Genomic DNA, 22,903 nt, shown 5'->3' with positions numbered 1-22,903 from the left:
GGGCACTGCTGGTGGGCAGCAAAGGAGAGATGGCAGCAACATGTGCAGGGTAGAGATGGACTTTCAGTGCAGATCTGAGCATTTCAGTCCTCTGAAAATACTTGTTGGTAGTGCCAGCAGGGATCCAGTCCTAGAGCTAGAGGTCCTGAGCCCCCGTGTAGATTTTCAGCTTGTTTTAGCAGTTTTGTAGGCAATATTAACTTCTAAGGCAGATGCATGAGTAAATCAGAGAGGAGCAAGTTGCCAACCTGGTTGTGATGGCTCTGGGATATTTGCAGGCACATGTAGGGGACAAGGGGTGCTCCCACCCCCATGGAGCTGCTGTGACTGTTGGCGTCACTGTGTTTGTATTTCCTCTTACAACTGCACCTGCCCAGAGGTGGACAAGTCAGAAGAGCTCTGGTGCATCCAGCTGTCACCGTGAGGGCTGTCACAGTCCCTGTGTGACAGTCACAGTCACAGGGGCTGTCACAGTCCCTGCCCTGCCCCTCGCCCATACCGGGGTGGGCAGCCTGCCATGCTCCAGCCACGCTGGCTCACAGCTGGGATTTGGACTTAAACCACTGGCAGCATGAGTCTGTGCTGGTGCCCCCAGGCTCTGCAGTGTGCCAAGGCATGCGTTCACTTCCTCTAGAGAACAGATGGGAGCAGGGAACGTCCTAAACTTCCCTCCCTGTTTGCAGGTCCAAACACAGTGACACCTGAGAGTGTGTTTGTCCCTATGGCTGGAGCAATGATCCAGTTGTCACATCCCCAGAGGCCTCGAACAGACACAAAGGGAGGAATTTCTTCACCCAACCCTGGTTCATCCCAGCTGGAGAGACTGCTCTGGGTTCCTCTCACTGTCAGTGGGGATGAAGGAGGACTTTCAGAGCACATTTCATGCAGCCTGTGTCCAGTGCAGGGTGACACTACTCTCCCCCTGGGCCCCACCCTGCCCGGAGGAGGGACCTGGTGCCCCTGTTTCACAGCAGTGGGTGCAGGGGAGCTGTAGGCTGACATCAGCCTTTCCCTGGCTGTGAACACCAAAGCTGTCCCTCAGGAAAGCTTTGCTGATGTGCCTTCCCTGTCACCCGTGGGAGACTGGCAATCCTAATTATCCGTGCAAATACTTCCAAGAACAGATGAGGCCCCACTCCACTGTCTGCCCTGAGCGACACTAAGCCATGCTACGAAGATGCTCCAGGGCCTGGAGCCTCTCTGCTCTGGAGACAGGCTGAGGGAACCGGGGGTATTTACCTGGAGAAGGGAAGGCACCAGGAATATCTCAGTGTGGCCTTTCAGTACTTAGAGAGGGCTTATAAGAACAATGGGGACAGAGTTTTTAGCAGGGCCTGTTGCAGTAGGACCAGGGGTGATGGTTTTAAACCATCCATAAGGATGAACTTTTTAGGCCCTGGCACAGGTTGCCCAGAGAAGCTGTGGCTGCCCCATTCGTGGAAGTGTCCAAGGCCAGGCTGAATGGGCCTCTGAGTGCTCTGGTCTAGTGGAAGGTGCCCCTGCCCATGGCAGGGGGTGGGACTAGATGACCTTGAAAAGTCACTGCCAATCCAGCCTGTTCTGTGATTCTATTATTCTATTGCCTCTCACAGGCCATCAAGTCACAGCATCACTTTGGACCTATGTACAGGTGCAACATGGGATTAAAACAATCTAAACTCTTACCCCTCCATAATTATCTGTTTAATTGCAGACACCTTTGCTCTCTTGTTAGTGGCTGGTTCTGATTTTGCTTAATGTAATCAATGTCTAAGTAAATAATATACAGGTCACCAGTCAGGCTCAGTGGTGATGGTGTAGCCTTGTTTCTCTGTGATGTACCTGCAAAGTGGCTTTCCCTGGACAAACAGCCATGCTGGCAAGGGGACACAAGTATCCCAACGAGCTCGCAGTTCAAGTGTGTGCTCTTCATCTCCTGACAGAGAAGTGCAGCACTCACTGGAAAACCACTCCTGTGGTGGGATGAGCCCTGCTCTGGCAGTGGGGTGGCTCCTGCTCCTCCCTGCCCTCGGCCAGGACCCCCGCAGGACACTGCATCCAGAGAGGGGGGGAGAGACAGCCATAATGGGAATTGCACTGACAGTGTTCCTTCCCTCTGCTTCCCCTCTCAGAGCACAGCTGGGGACAGTCGCTGTCTCCAAGGGCACCTGGTGCAGCTGCTGCTCCGGCACTGCCCCGGGCGCGCGGCGCGGTGGGCGCGGCACTGGGGGCTGCCCATGGACGTGCTGCCTCCCGGCCTGGCTGAGGAGCTGCCAGAGCTTCACACCCAACAGAGGTAAAGACCCTTTTCAGTGTGCATTACTTGTATATTTATTTGCTTAAAATCATCTACCATAATGCTTCCTTGGGAAGACAATTTTGCAAAGGCTTCCTCCATGTACTCAGATCCATCATGGCCCTGTACACACTGCATTTGTTTGTCATAAGCCTGGAAATGTCTGTGAAAGGAGCATTTTAAACTCATCCTGAGTTTATCACAGAAGCTCTGTGAGATTGCTTCATGCTGCAGAGGGTTCTTAAGTTTCCTCTGCCAGATCAACAGTGCAAATGAAATCATGTGACTAGGACCTGAATATGCATCTATTTTACTGAGGTTATTACACATCTGTCAAAGTTTTCCATATGCTCTGCACCCCCACTGGACTGTAAGCTGGTTTAATGCCTTTCAGGAGGCTTATGACCAAGAAACTAATTGTAAAGTTCCTTAGATTTTTTAATTGTATTTATTTTCTTCCTTCTTTTCCAGCTCATAAGCCAGTTTTTTTCCCAGTCCGTAATGTTGGCCTCATCCAAAGAAGTATTGAGAATTTTTGACATTTGGGGTCAGATAACAGAAGAGACACATTAATTGAATAAGTGAGCTTAAGAAGCTTTTAGCCCCCTCATTAGTCTCTGTTCTCTTTTCTTCCTCTGCTGCAATCCCAATAACCCAGTGCCATATTCCACTCCTGCTTTGGGACCCCCATGTTGTGTGCACCAGATGAACCTGCAGTAGCCACAGTTCCTCCCCCAACAGGAGCTCCATTCTCAAAAGAATTGAAAAATCCTTATATTAAGAAGGATTCTTACAACTCCTTGATTTCAGGTGCTCAGAACTGTGCAAACAGCCCCAGTCAAGGAGCTCTTTAAACCTGCTGGTGTAGAAGGAGCAGAGGGGAAGGATGGAGAGATGAGGGTGGCAGGTTCCACACCGTGTGTAGACAAAGCTGTGCCAAGTTGAGAAGAGGCTCAAAACTCAGGAAGGCCCATATACCCCCTGAAGTGTCAGGAGCTGTCTGATCCCCATGGCAAGCTGGATCTGGAGGAATACCAGGGCTCTGAAGTTCTGGTTCTGAGTATTCTGTGCTGTGTCTCTCTGAGAAAATGTCCCAAGATCATCCTCTTCAGGCAGCAGTGTCCCCATTTAACAGCTGCCCAGCTGTGCTGTACAGAGAGGGACAGAATCTGTGTGAAGAAGTGACTCAATGCGAGTGATCTGCTGAGCCCCAGTTCACTGTTACACTCTGGTGAGCACTGGTGGACCTGCCATGTTTCGGTGACTGCATCCATGAGATGTTCCCAGGGAAACTGTGTCTGCCCCATCCTAGACCAGGCTGGATGGGGCCCTGAGGAACCTGATCTAGTGGAAGGTGTCCCTGTCCGTGGCAATGGGGGTGAAGCTGGATGATGTCTGAGGTCCATTCCAACCCAAACCAGTCTGTGATTCTCTGATTCTGTGTTTAATCAAGTTCTTCAGAGACAGCCATGTTTGCCACCCTTTTTTAACCCTTTTTCTCCTGCAGATATTCAGCCTACTAAAAGTCTTGAGGAACCTGCAGAGCTGGCAGTGGATACTGCATGAGGGTCCTGTTAGGATCTCACCCAGGGCTGCGGAGGAGATCTAGAACCTCAGGCTGGATGAGGCCCATCAACACACAGCCCAGAACTCTGCCCACACTGTTCCTGAGCCAAACCCCTGCCAGGCTGCAGGCCACCACAGCCCTTGGGGTCAGAGTCATTACCCAGCCACCTTGCTGGTCTCTGCTCGTTCATGTGCAGGAATTCATCTAATTGGATTCCTGTGCAGGGGAGAGGACTTATCCCTGAGCTCGATGCAAATGCAGGAGCTGTGGGCTGTGGTTGTGGTGCAGCAGAGCTCAGAGCTTTGCTGTCATTCCAGGAGCAATAACATGTTTCCAGGTACAGTCAAGGCTTTTTTCAAAAACCAAAGTGAGGAAGCAGTAGGTTCCTTACAACTCTTTGATCACTGAACACATCAGCCACCTTATTCCAGGGTGTTATGCTTGACTGGATTTGGCTCCACCTTCCACATATCTCTCTCTTACCCTCACTGGTGAAACATATTGGGGTTTTTTGACATGGAGATTGGTGTCTCTGGTTCAGAAGGGAGCTGGGATTAGAGAAATGTTTATGGAAAAGTTCTGACCACTCCCAAGAGGTAACCATTGACAACTTTGTGCAAGCTGAGAGCCCGTACCTTCAGCAACCTGCAAACATGGCCCTTGAAGCCTTTAATATGAGGGAGTAACTTCCCATATGGAGCTGAACTTCTCAGTGTATGTGATGGAAGTGTGGATCTGAGTTGTAATGAACTGTGTGTCTAGGAGGAGCTGTGATGACCTCAGACGTTGCCTGTTTGAGGAGGAATAAAGCCATCAGAAAGTCGAAGGTCACTGCTCCATGGCCAGCACCATGCTCCAGCACCATGCTTGTGATGAGAAGCAGAGGCAGGGCCCTCTTGGCACGAGTGGTGCACGAGTCTGCACACCCATGGTCACCTTGTGTGGGCTGGGGCTTCCTCCTGTCACTGCAAACGTGCAGTTGTGTGCAGGTGATTTGGGAGTGTCCTTTTACCTGATGTTCTTACAGCAGGACTTTCCTCCTGGGGTCATATGTCCAAATTATGAACTCCAAGTAACAGTAGGATCTGTCACTGGCTGCCTGATTAATGCCAACACCTCTCTGTGGAATAAGGAGACCATTTTAAGAAGACCAAGCCTGAGACTGAGCAGGACTATCTGCTCCAATGGATTTATCATCAGATTTGCTGTCCTCAATATTACAGCCTATTTCAGTCTCCTATGAAGAGGTGCTTATGCTTTCATAACTAAACTGGTATTTTTGGAGCATGGATTGGACTAACTTAAAGGTGAATGAGACCACGGTGTATTACTATTTTTTAAAGCTGATGATTTTGGGAAAGTCTCACAGGTGGCCTTGAACTGTTCACGTTCATGGATCATGGCTTTGTGGATCTACTGTTTCTCCTAGTGCAGATCTGGTTCTTGTTCAGGCCCCATGTCACCTCAGGAAACACGACACAGATCGAAACACTCTCTGCAAAGAACAACTTCTCCAGAGGGTCCGTGGTTTTTCTGGAGCGCAGGAAACTCTTGTCTGTCTAGGACATGCTCCTGCCTTGGTCTGGTGCACTGCTGGAGCTGCCCTCCTGCTCCTCCTTCTCCTCCTCCTCCCTTCTAAAGCTGCATCAGCTGCCAGTTGGGAGCCAGGGGGTTTTTGCATGAGGGACAAGCCCTTAAAACACAAAGGGATGGTTACAGGAGTGTGGCTGAGCCACAGACTATGCATCTAGAGATAAAACTCATCACTACATCTCTGTGCTGTGGGAATCCTGTGCTGTGCCAGGTAGAGGGAAGGCAAGGCAGTGAGGATGTACTCTGCCCTGCATGAGGAGTTGGGACAGATGAATAAAGCCCTTTATGCTGCAGTTTACTCATCCAGTCATGATACCTGCTCTAGTAGCTGCTATAAAGTCAGCAGAGCCATGGAACCCCATAAAACAGTCTGGCTGCCTTGTTTATTGAGCCAACAAAGCCACAGGTTCCCAGAGAGGGAGTTCACACTGCAGAGAACAAGGTGGCACCAGCATGTAAATGACATCATCTGTCTCTGGTCACACCACACGGGGCTCCTGAGCTCTGCAGGTGAGAATATTCCTGGAGACCTGAGCCTACACACCTTCATTAAATATTTTACACAAATATTGACTTCCCCGTGCACACAAACCCACTGGAAAGAGTGTTTGTGCAAGGAGAGCTACTCTGCTACAAAATTAGTCACGCAGGCTCCCAAACACAAGGTTAGTAAATAGTTTCTCAAATAATGAACCATTTCAAGTTTCTGTGGGAAAGTGACTGTCCAGAAATGTGTGATACGTCCAAAGTAGCTGGATCTTTTTGATTAGTTTCTTTTCTCTGATTGCATCATCTGGCTGAGCCGCCAGAGCAACACGCCGACCTTCATTTCTGAGGGCATTTCACGAGACTCTGCTGCATTTGGAACAAAAAATGTGCTGTGTAAGATCCTGTTGTAGGCAATCATTTAGCTCATTTTTGCAGACATCTTCCAACATTCCCAGGGAATTAATACACAGAGACTGAGTTTCTCTGTGTGGTGCCATCAGAAACCCACACGGAGGGAGTAGCACAAGCACAGCACACACTCAGTGGGTTCAGCTGCTGCCTTCCCCAAAACAGAGAAGGGTTTGAATCTTTGTTTCTGAACTTTTTTCATTTCACCCCTGTGCAATGTAGGACAAATGTCCTTGTGCATCCTATGTGACCATTTTACAGGGAAGAGAATGGAGGAGGAGAAGCTGGATAGCTTCAGGGAGGTCTGTGAAGCCTTCGCAAGCCATTGCACTATAAAGTGATGAGGCAGATTCCCCTGTTCCCAGCTGATGGGGATCTGAGTGTGGAGCAGTCTGAGAGCCTGTGTGAGCAGGGCACAGTGAGGCTCCTGTTTGGACAGAGTGCTGCTCAGAGCTGACTCTCCATTTGGTGTCACACCAGCAGGCACCTGTGTTAGCTCGAAGGCAAGAATCACTAAATCTAAAATGTGTTATCCCTGAATGTGGAAACAGCTGCCCAGTTTTGTCATCCAGGTTCTGGGCAAGAAGGATGAGCATTGAGGACAGGCTTGGACTCTGACTCCAGCAAGTGGTGTGGGTGTTCTCTTCAGTGGATACAGTGCATGTGCATGATGAGCTCGTGGGAAAGGAATGGAAAGAGAGGATGAGCCTACAAGAAGGCTGGAGAGGGACTTTTCACAAGGGCCTGGAGTGACAGGACAATGGGGGATGACTTCCCACTGCCAGAGGGCAGGGTTAGATGGGATATTGGGAAGGAATTCCTCCCTGTGAGGGTGGGGAGGCCCTGGCACAGGTTGCCCGGAGAAGCTGAGGCTGCCCCATCCCTGGAAGTGTCCAAGGCCAGGTTGGATGGGGCTTGGAGCAGCCTGGGCTGGTGGAAGGTGTCCCTGCCCATGGCAGGGGGTGGAATGAGATGGTCATTAAAGTCCCTTCCAACCCAAACCAGTCTGTGATTTTGTTATTCTAAGATGAAAGACTGAGATTACAGGGAAAGTGAGGAAAGAGTGGGTAAGAGAAAGTGTCATGGGAAAAGAGTGGGCTGAGGTGAAATAAACAGCATGAGACTTCCCACTTTTCCTCAAATTCAATATTTTCTCCCATTGCATGGCTTAAAACTGTTGTATCTGATTTTGTGCAGGGTAGAAGAGGCCACAAAAGCAGATAATTATGAAGACAGTAAGAAGAAGGACTGTTACCAGCTTCCTATTTCACGGGAGAATATTCACTTCCTGCAGACATGGGAAGAGACACTGCAGTGCTGGGAGAAGGTGCTGCAGGTGAGCGTTACCTGGGATTGACTTTGCAGGGTCAGGGAGCAGGAACTCTGTATCAGGCTTGTACTCACAGCTGGATGTGGCCACTGCCATCCAATGTCTCCCTCCCCAAGCCAAGAATAGCTGCTCCTTTAGGTTTGTGTGATCTGGGGAACGTGTCAGGAATTGTGCCAGGAAAGGTCCCCGCCGGGGTACTCAGGTGCTGTGGGAGTTACTGTCTCTGTAGCAGTTTGCACAAAGAGCTCCCGTGGTTGGAAAGGAAAGGCTTGTGTCCTGGACAGACTCTCCAGGCCCCTCTCCAGCACAGCAAGTCTCTGAGTGCAGGAGGTGTCTCTTGCAGCCTGGGCAGGTTGTTGGCGTTGACATGGAGTGGAAGCCATCCTTTGGCATGGTGGGGAAGCCCCGTGTTGCCCTCCTCCAGATGGCAGTGAAGGATGAGGTGTTCCTGTTGGACCTGCCACGGCTCCTCGAGCAAGCTGAGCTGGAAGGGGAGAAGGAGAAGGAGAAGCTCCCCCAATTCATCCAGATGCTCTATTCAGATGCTGCCATCACTAAACTAGGTAACACACCTCTCTTCTCCCTACCCTGAGGCTTCACACAGCCTGTTTTGTCATTTTTGTCATTCCTAGATCTTCTTGGAGTTGTCGTTCTCCAAATCCACTTGCCATGGAATCAGCTTTCGTAGCCCTGGGTGTTGAGGCACTGCCAGACCAGGAAGCAGGGTGACCAGGGGAATGATAGAAATATAGAATCACAGAACCCTAGAATATCCTGAGCTGGAAGGGACCCACAAGGACCGTCCAGTCCAACCCCTGGCCCTGCACAGACACCCCAACAATCCCACCCTGTCCCTCAGAGCATTGTCCAAACTCTCCTGGAGCTCTGGCAGCCTTGGTGCTGTGCCCACTGCCCTGGGGAGCCTGGTCAGTGCCAGCCACCCTCTGGGGGAAGAACTTTTTCCTGAGATCCAACCTAAACCTCCCCTGACAGAGCTTCATGCCATTATATTTCCCCATTTCAGATCAGAGACAAGATTTCTGATTTAGCTTGCACTCTTGGACTTGGGATTATCCTAATTCCATACTAAGCTCCAACTGGCACCCTAAACCTTTTGGTTTAGGGAAGTCTGGCAGACAGAGCTTTCTGGATGTCCCTGTCCTTGCCCCAGAGCTGTCGTGCTGGACACCAGAGCTCTCTGAATTACCATACCTGGTTTTTGGAGGCTTTTGGCAGGATTTGCAAAGCCTGGATTTCAAGGACAAATTCATAATTACCTTCCCAGATTTTAAATAAGTTGATCTTAAACTCGGCATTTTTCATTCACCTCTTCTCTCCCTGGATCTGCAGGAGTGTCTCTTGGGAAGAGGAGAGATGGGAGCCAGTCTTTTTCCCTGTTTGAACAGTCTTCCCACCAGTGTTTGTGTATCTTTTGTCAGTATTTTGACTCTGAGGTAGAAGAAGCTGCAGTGCTTTAGGCATGACCTGAGTTTTCTTACCTGTGTGATTTGGGCTGTTTTTGTCTCCAGGTTATGGGATGTCTGGAGACCTCAGCAGCCTTGCAGCCACATGTTCTGCTCTGAAAGACATAGAGAAGCAACTGCATGGTGTGGTGGATCTACTCACAGTGGACAAACAAGTAAGGATGAACACATCGAGATGTGGGAAGTTGTGTCTCCTGTGTGTACAGGTGGATAACTGTACTGAATCCATAGCACTGTCTGTTTGTATCCTGGATTGGCAGGGATGCAGCTACATGTGTAAATAGACCATTTCCTGTAGTGTGTTTGATGTGTTGGGATTCTGTAAAGGAAGACAGAAGCATTTTGTTTTCATCAGCTAAAAGGTTAAAGCTTGCAATATTGACAGCTTTTTCACAGCCTTCATAAAAGCTCCATTCAGCCAGGGCAAGGTTTCTGAGCACAAGTTATACTTGAACTTAATACTAAGTTCTTGTAGGAATTCTGCTATCCCAGGACCATGCAGTATTGAAGCAGATATGATGGAGTTAATGATTTGTGCAGAACTCTAATGTTCCTTGGAGGGCTGCTGGTGGGTTCAGCACAGGAATTTCTGGTCAGCTGAAGCACAGCTGTCCCTGGGTTTGCACACAGGAGCTTTTAGCAGTCTGCAGAAGTGTTGAGCACAACCGTTTTAATGGGTAAAATGTACAGAGTGCGTTTAAGGCTGTGGGTTGGGGTGAAGCCGATCTTTGGGACTGATAGCTTAACCTGGGAAGTGCTGCAGGGGCTGACATACCTGCCAACAGCTATTGCCTCAGTTTAACCTGAGAAATGGCAGCTTCAGAAAGGGCTGCTGCCCAGGGTGGCACAGGAATGCCTTTTCTCATTGGGACAAGGAGCAGAAAGATGCTGAACTGCCACTGCTGGTCTTTTATTGAGTGGGTGCCTAGCAGCCTCCAGCACAGCTAAGCACCCAGAGCTCTCTGAGGAGCCCCAGTCCCAGCCCTGCAGCTCTGGTACAATGCTGTACAACAATGCCCTTTTTTTTCTTCCTTGGCTATGAAACAGATTTCTCTCCAGCAAGTGTGTTTGTTAAACAAATAACCTGACGCCGTTTATATCTAATGCCATCCCAGCCCTTGTCTGAGACAACGGGGTTCAATATGCCAGGCAGGAGATGGACGTGATAGAGTTGTGCCTGGCCCCACCCGCTGGAACACGAGGTGGTGGTGAAGCTGTTTTATAATCAGGTGTTTTCTGTCTGTTTCCATCAGCTGCAGAAGGGCTGCGGTGAGTGGAGGAAGGACGGCCGGAAGGTTGATGGACTGTCCCCGGAGCACAGCCACGAGGAGAGAGGGGTCAGGCAGCGGGAGAAGGGACTCAGCCTCCTGGTGCACCATGTGCTGGGGAAACCTCTGGATAAAACGGAGCAGCTGTCAAACTGGGAGAAACGGCCTCTCCGGGAGGAGCAGATCCTCTATGCAGGTCTGGTCCCTGCTCAGTGACACGGAGCTACAGGTGTCCAGGACAGGTTGTGTTTGGCTGTTCTGTCACCAGGAAGGTCATTAAGTAGCAAAGGAAGAGAATGGCTTTGCAGATTAGTTCCTGTTCAGAGGAGTCAGCACATGTTTTGTTTGTCCTTTTGCGGACATGGCTTTAATGGTTGAAGTTTAAACTGTCCAATGATTCATTATTTCCCTTATGAAGGAATTCCTGTGCTTTGCAGATTTTGTCTGATGAAACATCACCTCAGTGGAAACTCTTCTCAGTAACTGAAAGGAAGAAAGTCCACTTCCTTCTGCCTCATTTCACAGCCTTCCTGGGAAACAAACGCTGTGTTCATTTGTCACGGTGAAGCGCTTGTTAGAGTCGGGTTAGAAATGGGCAGACGTGGTGTCAGAAACTGCAGCACAGAATCAGGACTGTGGAGGGACCAGTGGAGTTTATTGCTGATTATCCCAGAGTCAGAAGTCTGGGTCTAAATCTTTTCCTGGGGCACCAAAGGACAGTCTTTACTGAAGCAAACCAGCCCTTTGTTAAATTCAACTATCCTTGAAGCTGACACAGTTCCCACAAAAGTTAATCACTAGGACTTGTCAAACTGGCTGGGAGACTCTGGCAGTTCCCGTTGCAGGGAGCAGAGCCACACAACAATGCATGTGGGCAGGTGATTGCAAACAGCTCAGTTAATGCCTTTTCAGATATTGCATCTAGTGGGGAAGTTCCCTTCCCATTGAGGGATGTGGTGAGGAACCCTGGGCAGGCTCAGGGACAATGATGAGGAGCAGGGGCTGGCTGGAGCTATCAGGTGGTGGTTGGAACAGCCACACTACAGTTTGCATTGTGTTAGAGTGGAGAGGGCAGAGCCTGTCACCTTTGGAGATCCTGCCTTGACCCTCTGTGACTGTGTTCAGTTATGAGGCTTCGTGACTCAGTCACAGAGCACAGGGTAGGACGTGAGTGAGTTGGAGCTTCACAGGTTGTTCACAGTGGCTTTTACAAAGGTGGAGGCTCTCCCTGGCATCAGGAAAGCCTCTGGTTTACTTTTGAATGGAACCAGGTGAGGCTCATATCCCCTTCCTTTCAGCCTCCGACGCGTACTGTTTGCTGGAGATCTACGAGAGGCTCTGCAGGGACCCAGAGAGCTTTGGGCTGAGCTCAGACCTGATGGAGAGTCTGGTGGGAAAACGGAGCATAAAACCCAGGGCAAAGAAGCAGCTGAATAAACAAGAAGCACTGTCACCTTCTGGACAGGTTTGTAAACATCTTCAAAGAGCTGCTTGTTGCTCAAGACCCCTGTAAATCATACCCTGCTCGTTCTCAGTCATACCGTGAGCTATGCACGGCGGGCCCATTTGCAGCCTGTTCTCAGGACTATTGCAGCAAACATCCTCCTCATCCCTCCCTCCCTGGAATGATGTGCTTTCTCCTTGGCCTGCCTGAGTTCACCTTTCCCTGCTCTTTGAGGTTCTTTTGTCTTTGCACAGTGTTGGTGCAGATCTGTGTGCAGAGTCCAGTGAGCCTTGCTGGTGGAAATCTCCTTCCACGTTTCCTCAGTGCTGTGGGCTTGGATTCTGTGACCAAGGTGTTGCATCCAAGAGGTTTAAAATTCTGACCTTCTTACTTTTTCTTTTACTAAGCTTCCACACCTTAGTTTCACACTGGGAAAGTCTCCTTAGTTGTGTCTGGAGTACAAGTGTGCAAAGTTGAAAGCAAACGATCCATCAAAAATGCCTTCCTGCTGAAGATTTGTCTCTGCCTCCCTGCACAGCACCACAATCCAGGACTGGCCTCTCCCAGTAGACTGTGTTGTGGCAGAGCCTTAAAACTCCACTGGCCATAACTTGGAGCTGTATGACTCTGCTTAAGTATCTTAGAATATGACTGGTTCCTCTCAATAATAAAATTTTGCTTTTGAAATGGAACCATCCAGTGGTTTATGCACCTTTGGAAACCTCAGCAGAAACCCCATTTTGTTTGTTATCTGAGAAGACTGACTGTAACTGTGTATCCTTCTGAGGAGCTCCAAATGTGTGCTGAGTTCCTGAAGTCCATGCCACCTCCCATGGTTGGGCTGAGATGTTACTGGCTGTATCCACCTTGTCAGGAGGGTGTAGAAGTGCAGCATCCCCTTAGTCCTCATCAGGCAGTAAAACATGGAGCTGCTCAGTAGCTCCCTAAGCACTCTGTTCATGGGAATGTTGTGTTACAGCAGAGCTGACTGGCTGCTGCAGAGATGGGAAAAGTGAGTACTTCAGGCTTGAATTACCTTGGGAACCCACGGGTCATCTTTGTGTTCTGTACAGTCAGATTCATGAACTGAGAGGCAGTTGGTAAAACCTGGACTGGGACGCCAAGAAAAGCAGACTTCTCCTGACTCTGCATCCTACAGGACTCCAGACCCTCTTTCCCAGTGTTTCCTGGTCCACTATCTGAAGTGGGGCTAATGACTCTATTCTCCTTTATAAAGCTTTTTGCTCTCTGCTGGCATGAAACGTGAGAAAAAAGCTACATATGACAGTGCTGGCCACTGCATAAACACTGGTGAGGGCCAGCTGCTGCTCCTGCACATCTGTTTGAGCAGCAGCAGCAGCCAGGGTTAGTGTCTTCCAACTACCTCGGCACTGAGGGGCAGCTCGATCCCTTGTCACAGCCCTCTGATGTCCCAGCTGCATCCACCAGGGTCCTGCAGGAGCTGGTGACAGTGCAGTCTGCCCAGTGCTGCAGAGCCCTGAGGTCGTGGACCAGCTTCTGGGAGGTGCAGCCTCCCACCAGTGGAGCTCCTGGATCTGAGCTGGTTCCCAGGGTCAGCCCAGGTGGAGCTGCATGTTGTGCCACAGCATTCCCAGCCTTGAGCCAGCTCCTGCAGGGCTAATCTGCAGTGCTGACTCCCTGCATAGGTGCTGGCTGTGTCCTTCAGTCATCCCAGCTGATTCAAGTTCCTGGAGTCAAAAGCTGAACATTGGAAGTTCCTTAATAACTTCCCTTCTCCATGAATTTAGCTATTGTACTTCTGGGAGCCTCCAAGCGCTGAAGTCCTCCAAGTGCAGGAACTCCCCCAGCAGCAGATATTCGAAATAAAACAAACAGAATTTAGGCACTGCCTATTTTTAACCTTCCAAAGATAACAGAGCTGACGTGGTTGCTTTGTCTACCTGTTTCTCCCTCTGTCTGTGTGATCCCCTTCCCAAATCATAGCTTTGGCACATGTTTATTAGTTGCACACTAATTCCGTAGGGGAACAGCAGCCTTGACGATGTTTCTGTGACTTCATGAAGGTGGATGTCTGTGTAGAACACCGAAGGCCAGGTTGGCATTTCTCCAGGGAAAGGCTGCAGCTCCCTGGATCGGGTGGCCAGCTGGCCAGCGAGACAATGACTAATTCAGAATTAGCCCCATCATGTGCTGCCTCCTACCCACATGGCAGTGGGCAGTGTGGAAAGAGGGAAGGAGGATCTAGCGGTGTTGCAGAGCGTGGTGTGATACAGGTGGAAGGAGACAGTTGGATTTGTTGCGGTGGGTTAATGCAGGGACGTAAAACACGAAAGTACTGGAAATCAGCCTTCTGCTGTTTATGGGTCTCTTGCCTTTCTCTAGCAATGCCAAGGATCCCAGATGGAGACCTCCCGTGCCCCTGCCCCTGTGTCCCCCAGGGAGTTCAGCGTGGTCTGTGACAACATGCTGCAGGGCCTCGGGCGCTACCTGCGCTGCCTGGGTGTGGATGTCCGGATGCTGGACAACGAGGATGACCACAGGAAAGCTGCTGAGGTGAGTCGGGCGCACACATGTGCGTGTTCACAGCTGCCACTGTGCTCCCTGGGGATGGCTGCTGCCTGCTCTGGAGCTGCACTGGCTGTCACTCTGCCCAACAGGCAGTGGGTGCAGGAACTGCCCTGCAGGCGCCTCCTCCTGTGCCTGTGCTGGGTCCCAGCTCTCTGGGTCAGTCTGAGAAGCTGTGCCACCTGGCAGCTGGTGACAGCTGGTCCCTGCAGTGGTGTGTGGGCTTGGTTCTCTGCTTCCAGTAGAGAGGTGAGCAGAGACTGCTGTGATCTCACTCTTATTTATGTCTGTTTGTGTCATCGACAGCCAGAGCAGTTGAAGTCACGAGAAGAACACAAGCAGAGTGTAAAGATCATAGAATCACAGAATGGTTTGGATTGGGAGGGACCTTAAAGATCATCTCATTCCAGCCCCCCAAAGATGTGACCAAGTGTCTTTGGGGAGGCTGTGTGTTTGCAACAAGACAAAAGTCACTGAAAGGAACCCAAAAATCACTTAGATTTCTAATGGATTCCAGTCTGGGCTTACAGGAAAGGTAATTGTTTGCCTTGTGTCCAGGTCCTTGTGTCTAGTTGGGCAGAACCATAATCCAAAGATGGCTGTTCATTATGGAAGGGAAAATGTCCATAATCAATGGCCATGTAATGTCCTGGCTGGCCACCACCTTGTGAGGTGACTCAAAGGTGATCAGCCACAACTTGCTATGACATAATTGGAAAAGGAAGAGTCTCTAACATACATGGGGACAGTGAACATTGATTTGGGCTCCCATAAGAACTCTGATCCTCTACCTCCCAGAGGAGAGACATGTCCTGCTTCATTTCAGACATATTTCTGCTATGCCAGAACTGGAGATATCCAGCCCACACAGTGTGTGCTACCAAATGTGCGCGAATCACCCGGCTTGGTGTGCAGGATGTTTCCTCTTCAGATGTCTGCTTGGCCTGAGTCCGGGGCAGGCTCTAACTTCTGCAGAAATAATTAATATCTCCTCCCTGCCAAACTTGCACAAGTCATTTAAACAAACTAGTTCTCACTGCTTCCCCCAGAGCCCCGTCTCCGCTTCTCATCCTGATACCTTATCGTGCCACGGACAGGATGTTTGACATTGCTTTCTCTATGGTGACCGGACAAACATCCTTTCACTATCAAAAGCCCTTGGAGTGTTACTGTATTGCAGAGCCTTTGATCTGGGCTTGGATAATCAAAGATAAAAATAGACTCCTCCCACCCTGCTTTATATCTGGCTTGTCCTGATTTAATCAAAGTTGAATGTTGACCATCCTACGCCCAAAAACTTGGAAATGGTATTGCAAAGGCCAGGAGGGGGTTTGAATCCAGGTCACTGAATACAAGACAGACAGTTTGGGTGTTGCCCCAGCACAATCTCAAACTAGTGTCACTAGGAATACATAAGTGTGTACAGAGTTAGTGTTTGTTCTTCATTAAAGTCTTTTTGCTCAAATGATTTATCAGTCATATTACACATCTCCTTGTGCCAAGAACTCCTGCATCACCTGGCATTTGCTCTGTATTGTTCTCATTCCTGTTGCTTGTTAAAGTGGCTTCAAGTATTGATAGGCAGGTAGGTCTGGTCCTTCACCCTCTGTTATTTGGGATCAAGCTTAAAAGCCTGTGAACTTCATCAACTGTGCTTGGGCAGCTCTGGAATTGATTTATGTTTTGTTTTAGACTAGTGCACGTGGCAGGAATTGGTTTGAGAACCCCCATTCCCAGGAGGTCCCTGTTCCATGGACATGAAGTCTGTGCCCTCTGTTCTGCTTTATGTTGTGCTGTTGTTATTGGCTAAGTGTTTTATCTTGGACATCAGTTGTCATGGCGAGTTTATTGTGCCAGATCTGCAATCTCAGATGTGCAGGCATGTGAGAGCAGGACCTCTGACAGCACAAGCCACTGGATCCCCCCTGATTGTCCATATGTAGTGGTGGCAGTGCTGGGCTAACAGCTGGACTCAATGATCTTAGAGGTCTTTCCCAACCTTAATGATTCTGTGATTCTATGGTTCTGTTTATCTCCTGTGAGGTGCCACCAGCTTGCAGTCTGTGATTTAGTGGTGCTATTTAATCAGGATTTGACTGGAGAAGCAACTGATTAAAGTTACCTGTCATAAGCACAGACACAGAAAATCTTTAAAAATGGAAAAATAGGAGAAACTCATACTGAAAATGTCTGTGGTGAAATCTGTTCTTGTGTGAAAGGCAAAGAGCTCACAGGCCATCCTTACAGAAACATTTTAACCTCTGTCCATGAGCACCAGCCTCTTGGGGAAGGGCAGTACAGGTGTCCTTTCCCAAGCCCTCTTATCCAGTGCTGTTTTTACCGCTAACTTACCTGCTGTAGCACTTGCACACACATTTGGCACAGCAGGAATGCAGCTGGGGGATGAAATTTGTTCCAGATGTGCTGGATGAGCTCCTTTACCTGACATTAGCAGCGTGTACATTGAGAGATGTGATCCAGCACATGCTTTTCCTGGCACATTCCTGCCTGGCAGCACTGCTCCGGTCCTGCACCTTGGGTAGGTCCTTCTGCAGGACTTTGGGCAGTGGCCCAGATTGGCCCAAGCCTGGCTCCCTGCTGTGTGGCCTCTCTGAAGAAGGGCTGTGTGCATCCAGCCATTCCTCCCCAGGACTCTGACTCCAGCCCAGGGTGATCCCTCAGGTAAAGAATGCAGAGATTCCATCTCTGTGATGCAGCACATTCGGGGGGTGCAGGTGCCATGTTTTGGTGAGCCACCCTTTGCCGTTGCATTTATTTCATAAGCAACATGTTATTTCCAATTAATACAAGATTCTTTACTTAAATCATGTCCTGTGCCTGTAAGGGTTCCTACCCAGGTCTTCCATGCCCCATCCCTGGGAAACATTTCTGGTCAGATTGGAGGGAGGCTCTGAGCAAACTGATCCAGTTGAAGGTGTCCCTGCTTACTGAAGGGGAGTTGAAATGAGGTGACCTTTAAAAGATCCCTTCCAACCCAAACTATTTTATGATTCCAGATTGTCTTCTGCAAACTTCTCCTTTCAGAGAATCTTAAACCTATCTTTTGAATTTTCGAGATGGATAATTGGAAGAAGATAGGAAAGTTTCAGTGGGTGTTCCTCTTTTCTCTGCAATTTTGTAGATCAGACAGATGCTTCTCATACTGAACCTAAAGGATCACCCATCAGCCTGAAGTGACTACAGTAGATCCTGCAATGTGCGTCAGGAGTAGAGAAGAGGTTTTTAAGAAAATGTTGGTAGTCTCTTAGGTTTCTAAGAGACTCAGTGGAATCTCAAAGCTGCTTCAGTTGAGTTGAGGGTTGGTTTGTTTTATTTTTTTAATGGACTTTGCTCTTGGTCTTCAAAATCATCCTCATCTCTAAGAATACTTTGACGCTAAGGCAAACCTGGCACCTTTTGAAGTGTGATAATAACCAGAAGGCAGGTAAAACTGGCTTCCTGCAGCTCCCATGCTGTCAAAGGTTCCCTTACAAGGTTACACCTACCCCCCGAAACTCCAGGTGAACCAGCGAGTTGGAGAGGAGGGTCAGGCTGGATGATCTCAGGAGCCAGATAGAGCACTGTGCACCCAGATCTAAATTGCCCTGGACTGATTTGGAGCCAGGGAACACAAAGGGGACTTTAATACTGCAGTGAGCAGAGGTTCACATAATGGGGGAATCTAATCTCAGACAAGAGATTAGATTGTCTCAGCTTTGAAAGCTTTTTCCATATTTTTGATGTAGATGACATTCTTCAGGTTTGCTGGTGTTTTTACTGCACAGACTGTCAGGGAGCTAAATTCACAGAGGGCAGATGAAGGCCTGTGTTGCTTTTAAGATCAAGACTTGGCTTGTGATGTTTGGTCAGCAGGAGGAGGAGGTGTTTTGTCGGAGACCTTGATACCAACAAGTCTGCATTAAGAAACAAAACTGGGTGGATGGTTTTGGTGTGATACTTAAGGCCACATTACAAAACCATGCGATAACTCATGGTTATTGCATAGTTTTCAGGAATGCTGAAGAGAAGTTTAGGGTTGCAGTATCAGTGGGGCTGGACTGAGGGTGCTCAGAGCTGTTGAACTCTTGGTTTACTGTCTGTTTTAAAGGAGCCTGGGATAACCCTCCCTCGAGGGTTGGACTGAGTTTTGTGATCCACTTCTCTGGTAGATCCTTGTCTGAGCGCTTTCCCACCACATCCTGGGGCAGACACTTTCTGTCCACTCCCTCTTCATCTGAACTGGGACCTTGCTGGCCCAGGCTCAGGATCACTGCAAAGGGGTCACAGCTTTTCCTCGACTGCAATTTGCTTCTTAAAGAGCATGTGGCATTGCCCAGCATGTGTCTTGCACAGACTTGGCAAAGTTTAACTTACAAATCCAGAGCCTTGTGCTGCTGTTTCTTGAAACCTCTTTTGGCCTTACTTCAGGATCCTTCAGGTTGTCACAAATCATCCTGGTGCTGGGTTTGAAGCAAAGGGGCTCTCTGCCCTCTCTCCTCAGTCATTGCCTTTTCAGGTCTCTTTGACAGGAATTCCTTTGGGTTCATTCATCTCTGCAGGATGGAAGTTGGCTAAACAGGCAGGCACATTAAGGGCTAAACAGTAATACCAAGGAAGTGCTTTCTATCCAGAAGGTCTGAGCCTTTTTCAGAGGAAGTTGATGTTATCTTTGTAATAGATTGTGAAACTGAGGCCAATGCCCTCTCTGCAGCACTTGGGCTGGAGCACAGGTCCCTGACACCCACTCCAAAATGCTGCCCTGGACCCTCCTTTCCTCTTGTTTGGATCACTGACCACACATCTCTCGATGGTCCCAGCACTACCTTCCCTACTGCTTTTGGAGAAATAGAAGGAATTGTGCCTCTTTGGTCCCAGTCAGATGTGTGCTGTCACATGACTTTTCTGACTCTGCATGCTTCTCCCAGTCCCTGTTCCAGAGGCAGAAAAACATGCTCCAAGAGTTATTGCTTTTCTCCTTTTTATTTGATGTTCTTTGCCTGTCTCTGCAGAGCCGTTCAGATAAGGGGATTTATCAAGCTTGAACTAATTAACCCTGGATGCAGGAAGTCAGAATGGAGTGTTCCAGCTCTGAAATCCTCAGCCTTACCCTGAAGCCCACTTGGGTCTGAAGGAGTTTCACATCTCTTTTCCCTTGCTGGCAGATCGCTGTGGTGAACTTCTGCTGTTGCCTTACCAGACTTCTCTCAATAATGTGCTATGAGGATGCTGTCTTGGCTGCTCTGTACCCAAACTGTGTGAAGCAGGATTGCATGGGGTGCCTCTGGATGGCATGGGGTGCCTCTGCCGCTCACCTTCGAGGTTCCTGTTCTTAAAGATTTTTTCCTTCATCAAGAGAGAGAGTTGATTTTGAAAGAAATCCAGTAATTCTACCTGTAGGAAGGTGCTTCAGAAGTTGTTACCAATTGCTTTGTCAGTGCAGAACGGGCAGCCAAAGAGTGACTTCACAAAAAAAGGAGGGAAGCAGCTACCTAAAAGATCAAGAAGGAAAAAAAGAAAAAAAAGCGTTGCTTAGCTGCCTGCATGGGACCTTCAGAGCCTTCTCCCCCTTGTTTCATGTTGCCATAGAACCAGTGGGTCTTAAAAAAATGTCTGTCCAAGACAGAGTTTAAAAGTCATGGTTGGGTTTTCTGCTGTTCCCTGGCTATGCTTGGTGGTGTCATCTGTGTGGAAAGTGCAGCAGGACTTTGATCCCAAATGTGTCCTCCTGCCAAGGCTAGAGAGTGATCCAGAGAGAGCTGCCGAACTCTGAACCAGATGAGAGACCTCCACGACATACATATGGAATCAGTGAAAAACATGAGGGCTTCCAGCAGAATCCAAACCAGAGAAGAAAGATAACCTCATGCCTACCTCAAAGCACTGATTTCTTGTTAACAGGATCAGAGCTGAGTCCTGGTTCACATGGGAATCCTTTGGAATCCTCCTGTCACCAATGGCCATGAAGCTCTTTCCCTCCTACAGGAGGGGGAGGGGGAGGGAGGGAGGAATGTCATTCAGTCATAAGGTCAGTCACACTTCCATCCTTGCAGCTCCAGATGTAGTGTCTCCTTTTGGCACCAACCCATTTGCAGTGTCTCTGGCTCTGTGGGAAGGTCAGCAGTGCGGGTGATGAGCCCCCTGGTAATTCAGTGCAGACCTTCCACTTGAAGGACCAGATCTCTGATAAAAGCTCGGGACTACAAGTTGGGATGTGATAAACTCTAAGGGAGATATTCCTCGAAGCCCAGAAAGGTGCATAATTCCTGTGTGTTGGGTTGCTGGGACAATAACACCCTCTTTCTTTTAGGAGCATTTTCTGTTAATGATATGAAGTTTGCAGACACATTTCATGGTACATTTTTTTGCTGTAATGACCTGCTTAGGCTAGTTTTTCCTTTCTGCCCTGTGTAGCAGAAGTGTTTGCTTCTTTGTAACCCAGACTGAGGAAATCGAAATAGTCTGGGCTAAGGGAAAAATATAAAAGATTGGTTTTGGATAGAATTGTTTCAAGGTGGGATGGTTCCCTGGGCCATCTGCAGTGCAGATGCAGCTTGTTCCAGCACATGAGAGACATGGCAGGGATTGGCAGGGAGGGGACGTGGGATGGATGAGCCATACCTTGAGCTGCTATGGCTCTCAAGAGCTCTGGGCCAGGTGTGGGCTGACACCGAAGAGAAACACTCAGGATCTCCAGTTCACCTTCTCTCTTGTGGCTGCAAGTAAAGCTTGAACACAGTGTAACTTGAGCCCCTGTTCATTTGGATTTTTACTGTTTTTTCCAGATTGCCCGACAGGAAGGAAGAGTCATTTTAACCTCTGGACTCCCATATCAGACTGTAAGTGTTCCGAGCTGCTGCCGTGTTTCTGGCATTGTATCACTGCGTGGTCTGGGGTGTGCAGGGGAGAGAAGAGGAAAAGTCACATGTGAATGCAACAGCTGGCTTGGCTTTTTCATGTTTTCTGCACTAAAAGCTATGTTAAGGGTCTTGAGAGGTTTGCTGTTCTCAACTGCCAGAGCTTGGGGTGAAATATTCTTTTATGCTTATTCTCAGTCCTGCATCAGTGGGGAGAGCAATTGCTCTCTGTCGGGGGCAGCTATGGAAGTCAAGCCAAGCAATCCAGAACAAAATGTTTTTGTTTGACCTCACTGGCAGGTGAAAGGCAGCTCCATTCCTGTGCTTTTTATCCCAGAGATTCTTGTTTACTGACTGGCTCCACACTGACAGTTTCAACACTTAAAGACATTTCTTCAGGCTTGGAAGGCAGAGATTGGAAGTCCCCGAGGGTCCTGATGGAAACTGTAGAGGTTTTGTGTTCCTATAGATAAACAAAAAAGTCAAAGAAAACCCAACCTTACCCTCAACACCAGCTGTTCAGAGCCCTTCACAGACAGTGTTGGTGGGGATCTGCTGAACCTGCCAAGTCAGTGGTTGCAATGTTGTAATGACCTGCTCCAGGTAGCAATTTTTTACTGCCCAAAAATTCATTTGGAAGAGGGAAACTGTTCTGGATGAGCCAGAGTTCTGTTCACATGAGCCAGAGTGCAGGACTTCTCTGTCACAAACTGTCAGTACAAAAACTCCCAACTACTCAGTCAGCCAGCTGGAGTATTTGCAGAATATGGGTTGATGATTTCCTGTGTCATAGCTGAGTGTGGAAGAAAACTCCCCCCCACGATGAGACATGGAGGCAAGTGCAGTTGTGCCACACTGCAGGTTCTTCATCCAGACTGTGGTTCCTTGAGCCTACAGCTGATGTTATAAATAATTCAGCATCCAGCATAATCTTGTTTGGCAAAGCTTAAACTTCAAAGTTCTGTGTAGGAATTGTAGAAGGAAAATAACTATTTCCAGTGTACAGTACTGACCTGGGAAATGTCTGGGTCCCTTTGTTCCCTTGCCTTTGGATGTCCTCTGCAAGGACAGGATGGCTCTGCCAGGCTCCTTTACTGGTGTGCAGCTATCCCACCTTGTGAGTACTTAGCATGGTCATAAAAATATGTCTGGAACTTCCCAGTGCTTGTTCCCAGATGCAGACTTCTCTTCTAAATGTGGAACAAACATTGAGGGACTGTCCACGTCAACCCCTTCAAATTTTTTGACCATAAGGGAACTTAAACATTCTGTGAAGCAGAAGGGTTGGAGGGGTCATTGGACACCATTTCCATCCTCGTGCTTTGGCACACTGATCTGGCCAGATTTCATCTGATAGCTGGGATTTAATTCAGTTTCCTCTTGCTACCCCTGTTAGCACCACTGCACCAACTTATAAACTGACAGGATTTGCCATCTTCTGTAGAAGAGAATCATGGAATCATTAAGGTTGGAAAACACCTTTAAGATCATCAAGTCCAACTGTTAACCCAGCACCACCACCAAGGCCACCGCTAACCTGTGTCCTCAAGTACCCCATCCACATGTTTTTTGAATCCCTCCAGGGATGGGGACTCCATCACTGTCCCGGGCAGCCTGTGCCAGGGCTGGACAACCTTTTCAGTG

The 22,903-nt window shown here is 48.8% G+C and overlaps 1 protein-coding gene across 7 annotated transcripts in view; it reads left to right on the top strand.

The window, feature by feature from the left end:
• Window positions 1-22,903, top strand: part of EXD3 (exonuclease 3'-5' domain containing 3) — a 226,210-nt gene that overhangs the window by 70,975 nt on the left and 132,332 nt on the right. For all 7 annotated transcript variants that reach the window (XM_039386780.1, XM_039386779.1, XM_027720437.2 and 4 more), the window contains 8 exons: window positions 2,112-2,275; window positions 7,530-7,668; window positions 8,006-8,225; window positions 9,192-9,301; window positions 10,400-10,610; window positions 11,713-11,879; window positions 14,223-14,393; window positions 21,188-21,241. In XM_039386780.1, the coding sequence (XP_039242714.1) occupies window positions 2,112-2,275; window positions 7,530-7,668; window positions 8,006-8,225; window positions 9,192-9,301; window positions 10,400-10,610; window positions 11,713-11,879; window positions 14,223-14,393; window positions 21,188-21,241 (1,236 nt within the window). The remainder of the gene's footprint in view (window positions 1-2,111; window positions 2,276-7,529; window positions 7,669-8,005; window positions 8,226-9,191; window positions 9,302-10,399; window positions 10,611-11,712; window positions 11,880-14,222; window positions 14,394-21,187; window positions 21,242-22,903) is intronic.

The sequence above is a fragment of the Pipra filicauda genome, unplaced genomic scaffold, assembly GCF_003945595.2.
Source record: "Pipra filicauda isolate LSUMZ 115617 unplaced genomic scaffold, ASM394559v2 scaffold500_size419342_pilon, whole genome shotgun sequence".
NCBI lineage: Eukaryota > Metazoa > Chordata > Aves > Passeriformes > Pipridae > Pipra > Pipra filicauda.
Note: the sequence above shows the minus strand (reverse complement) of the source record. Positions and strands in the feature narration are given on the sequence as shown.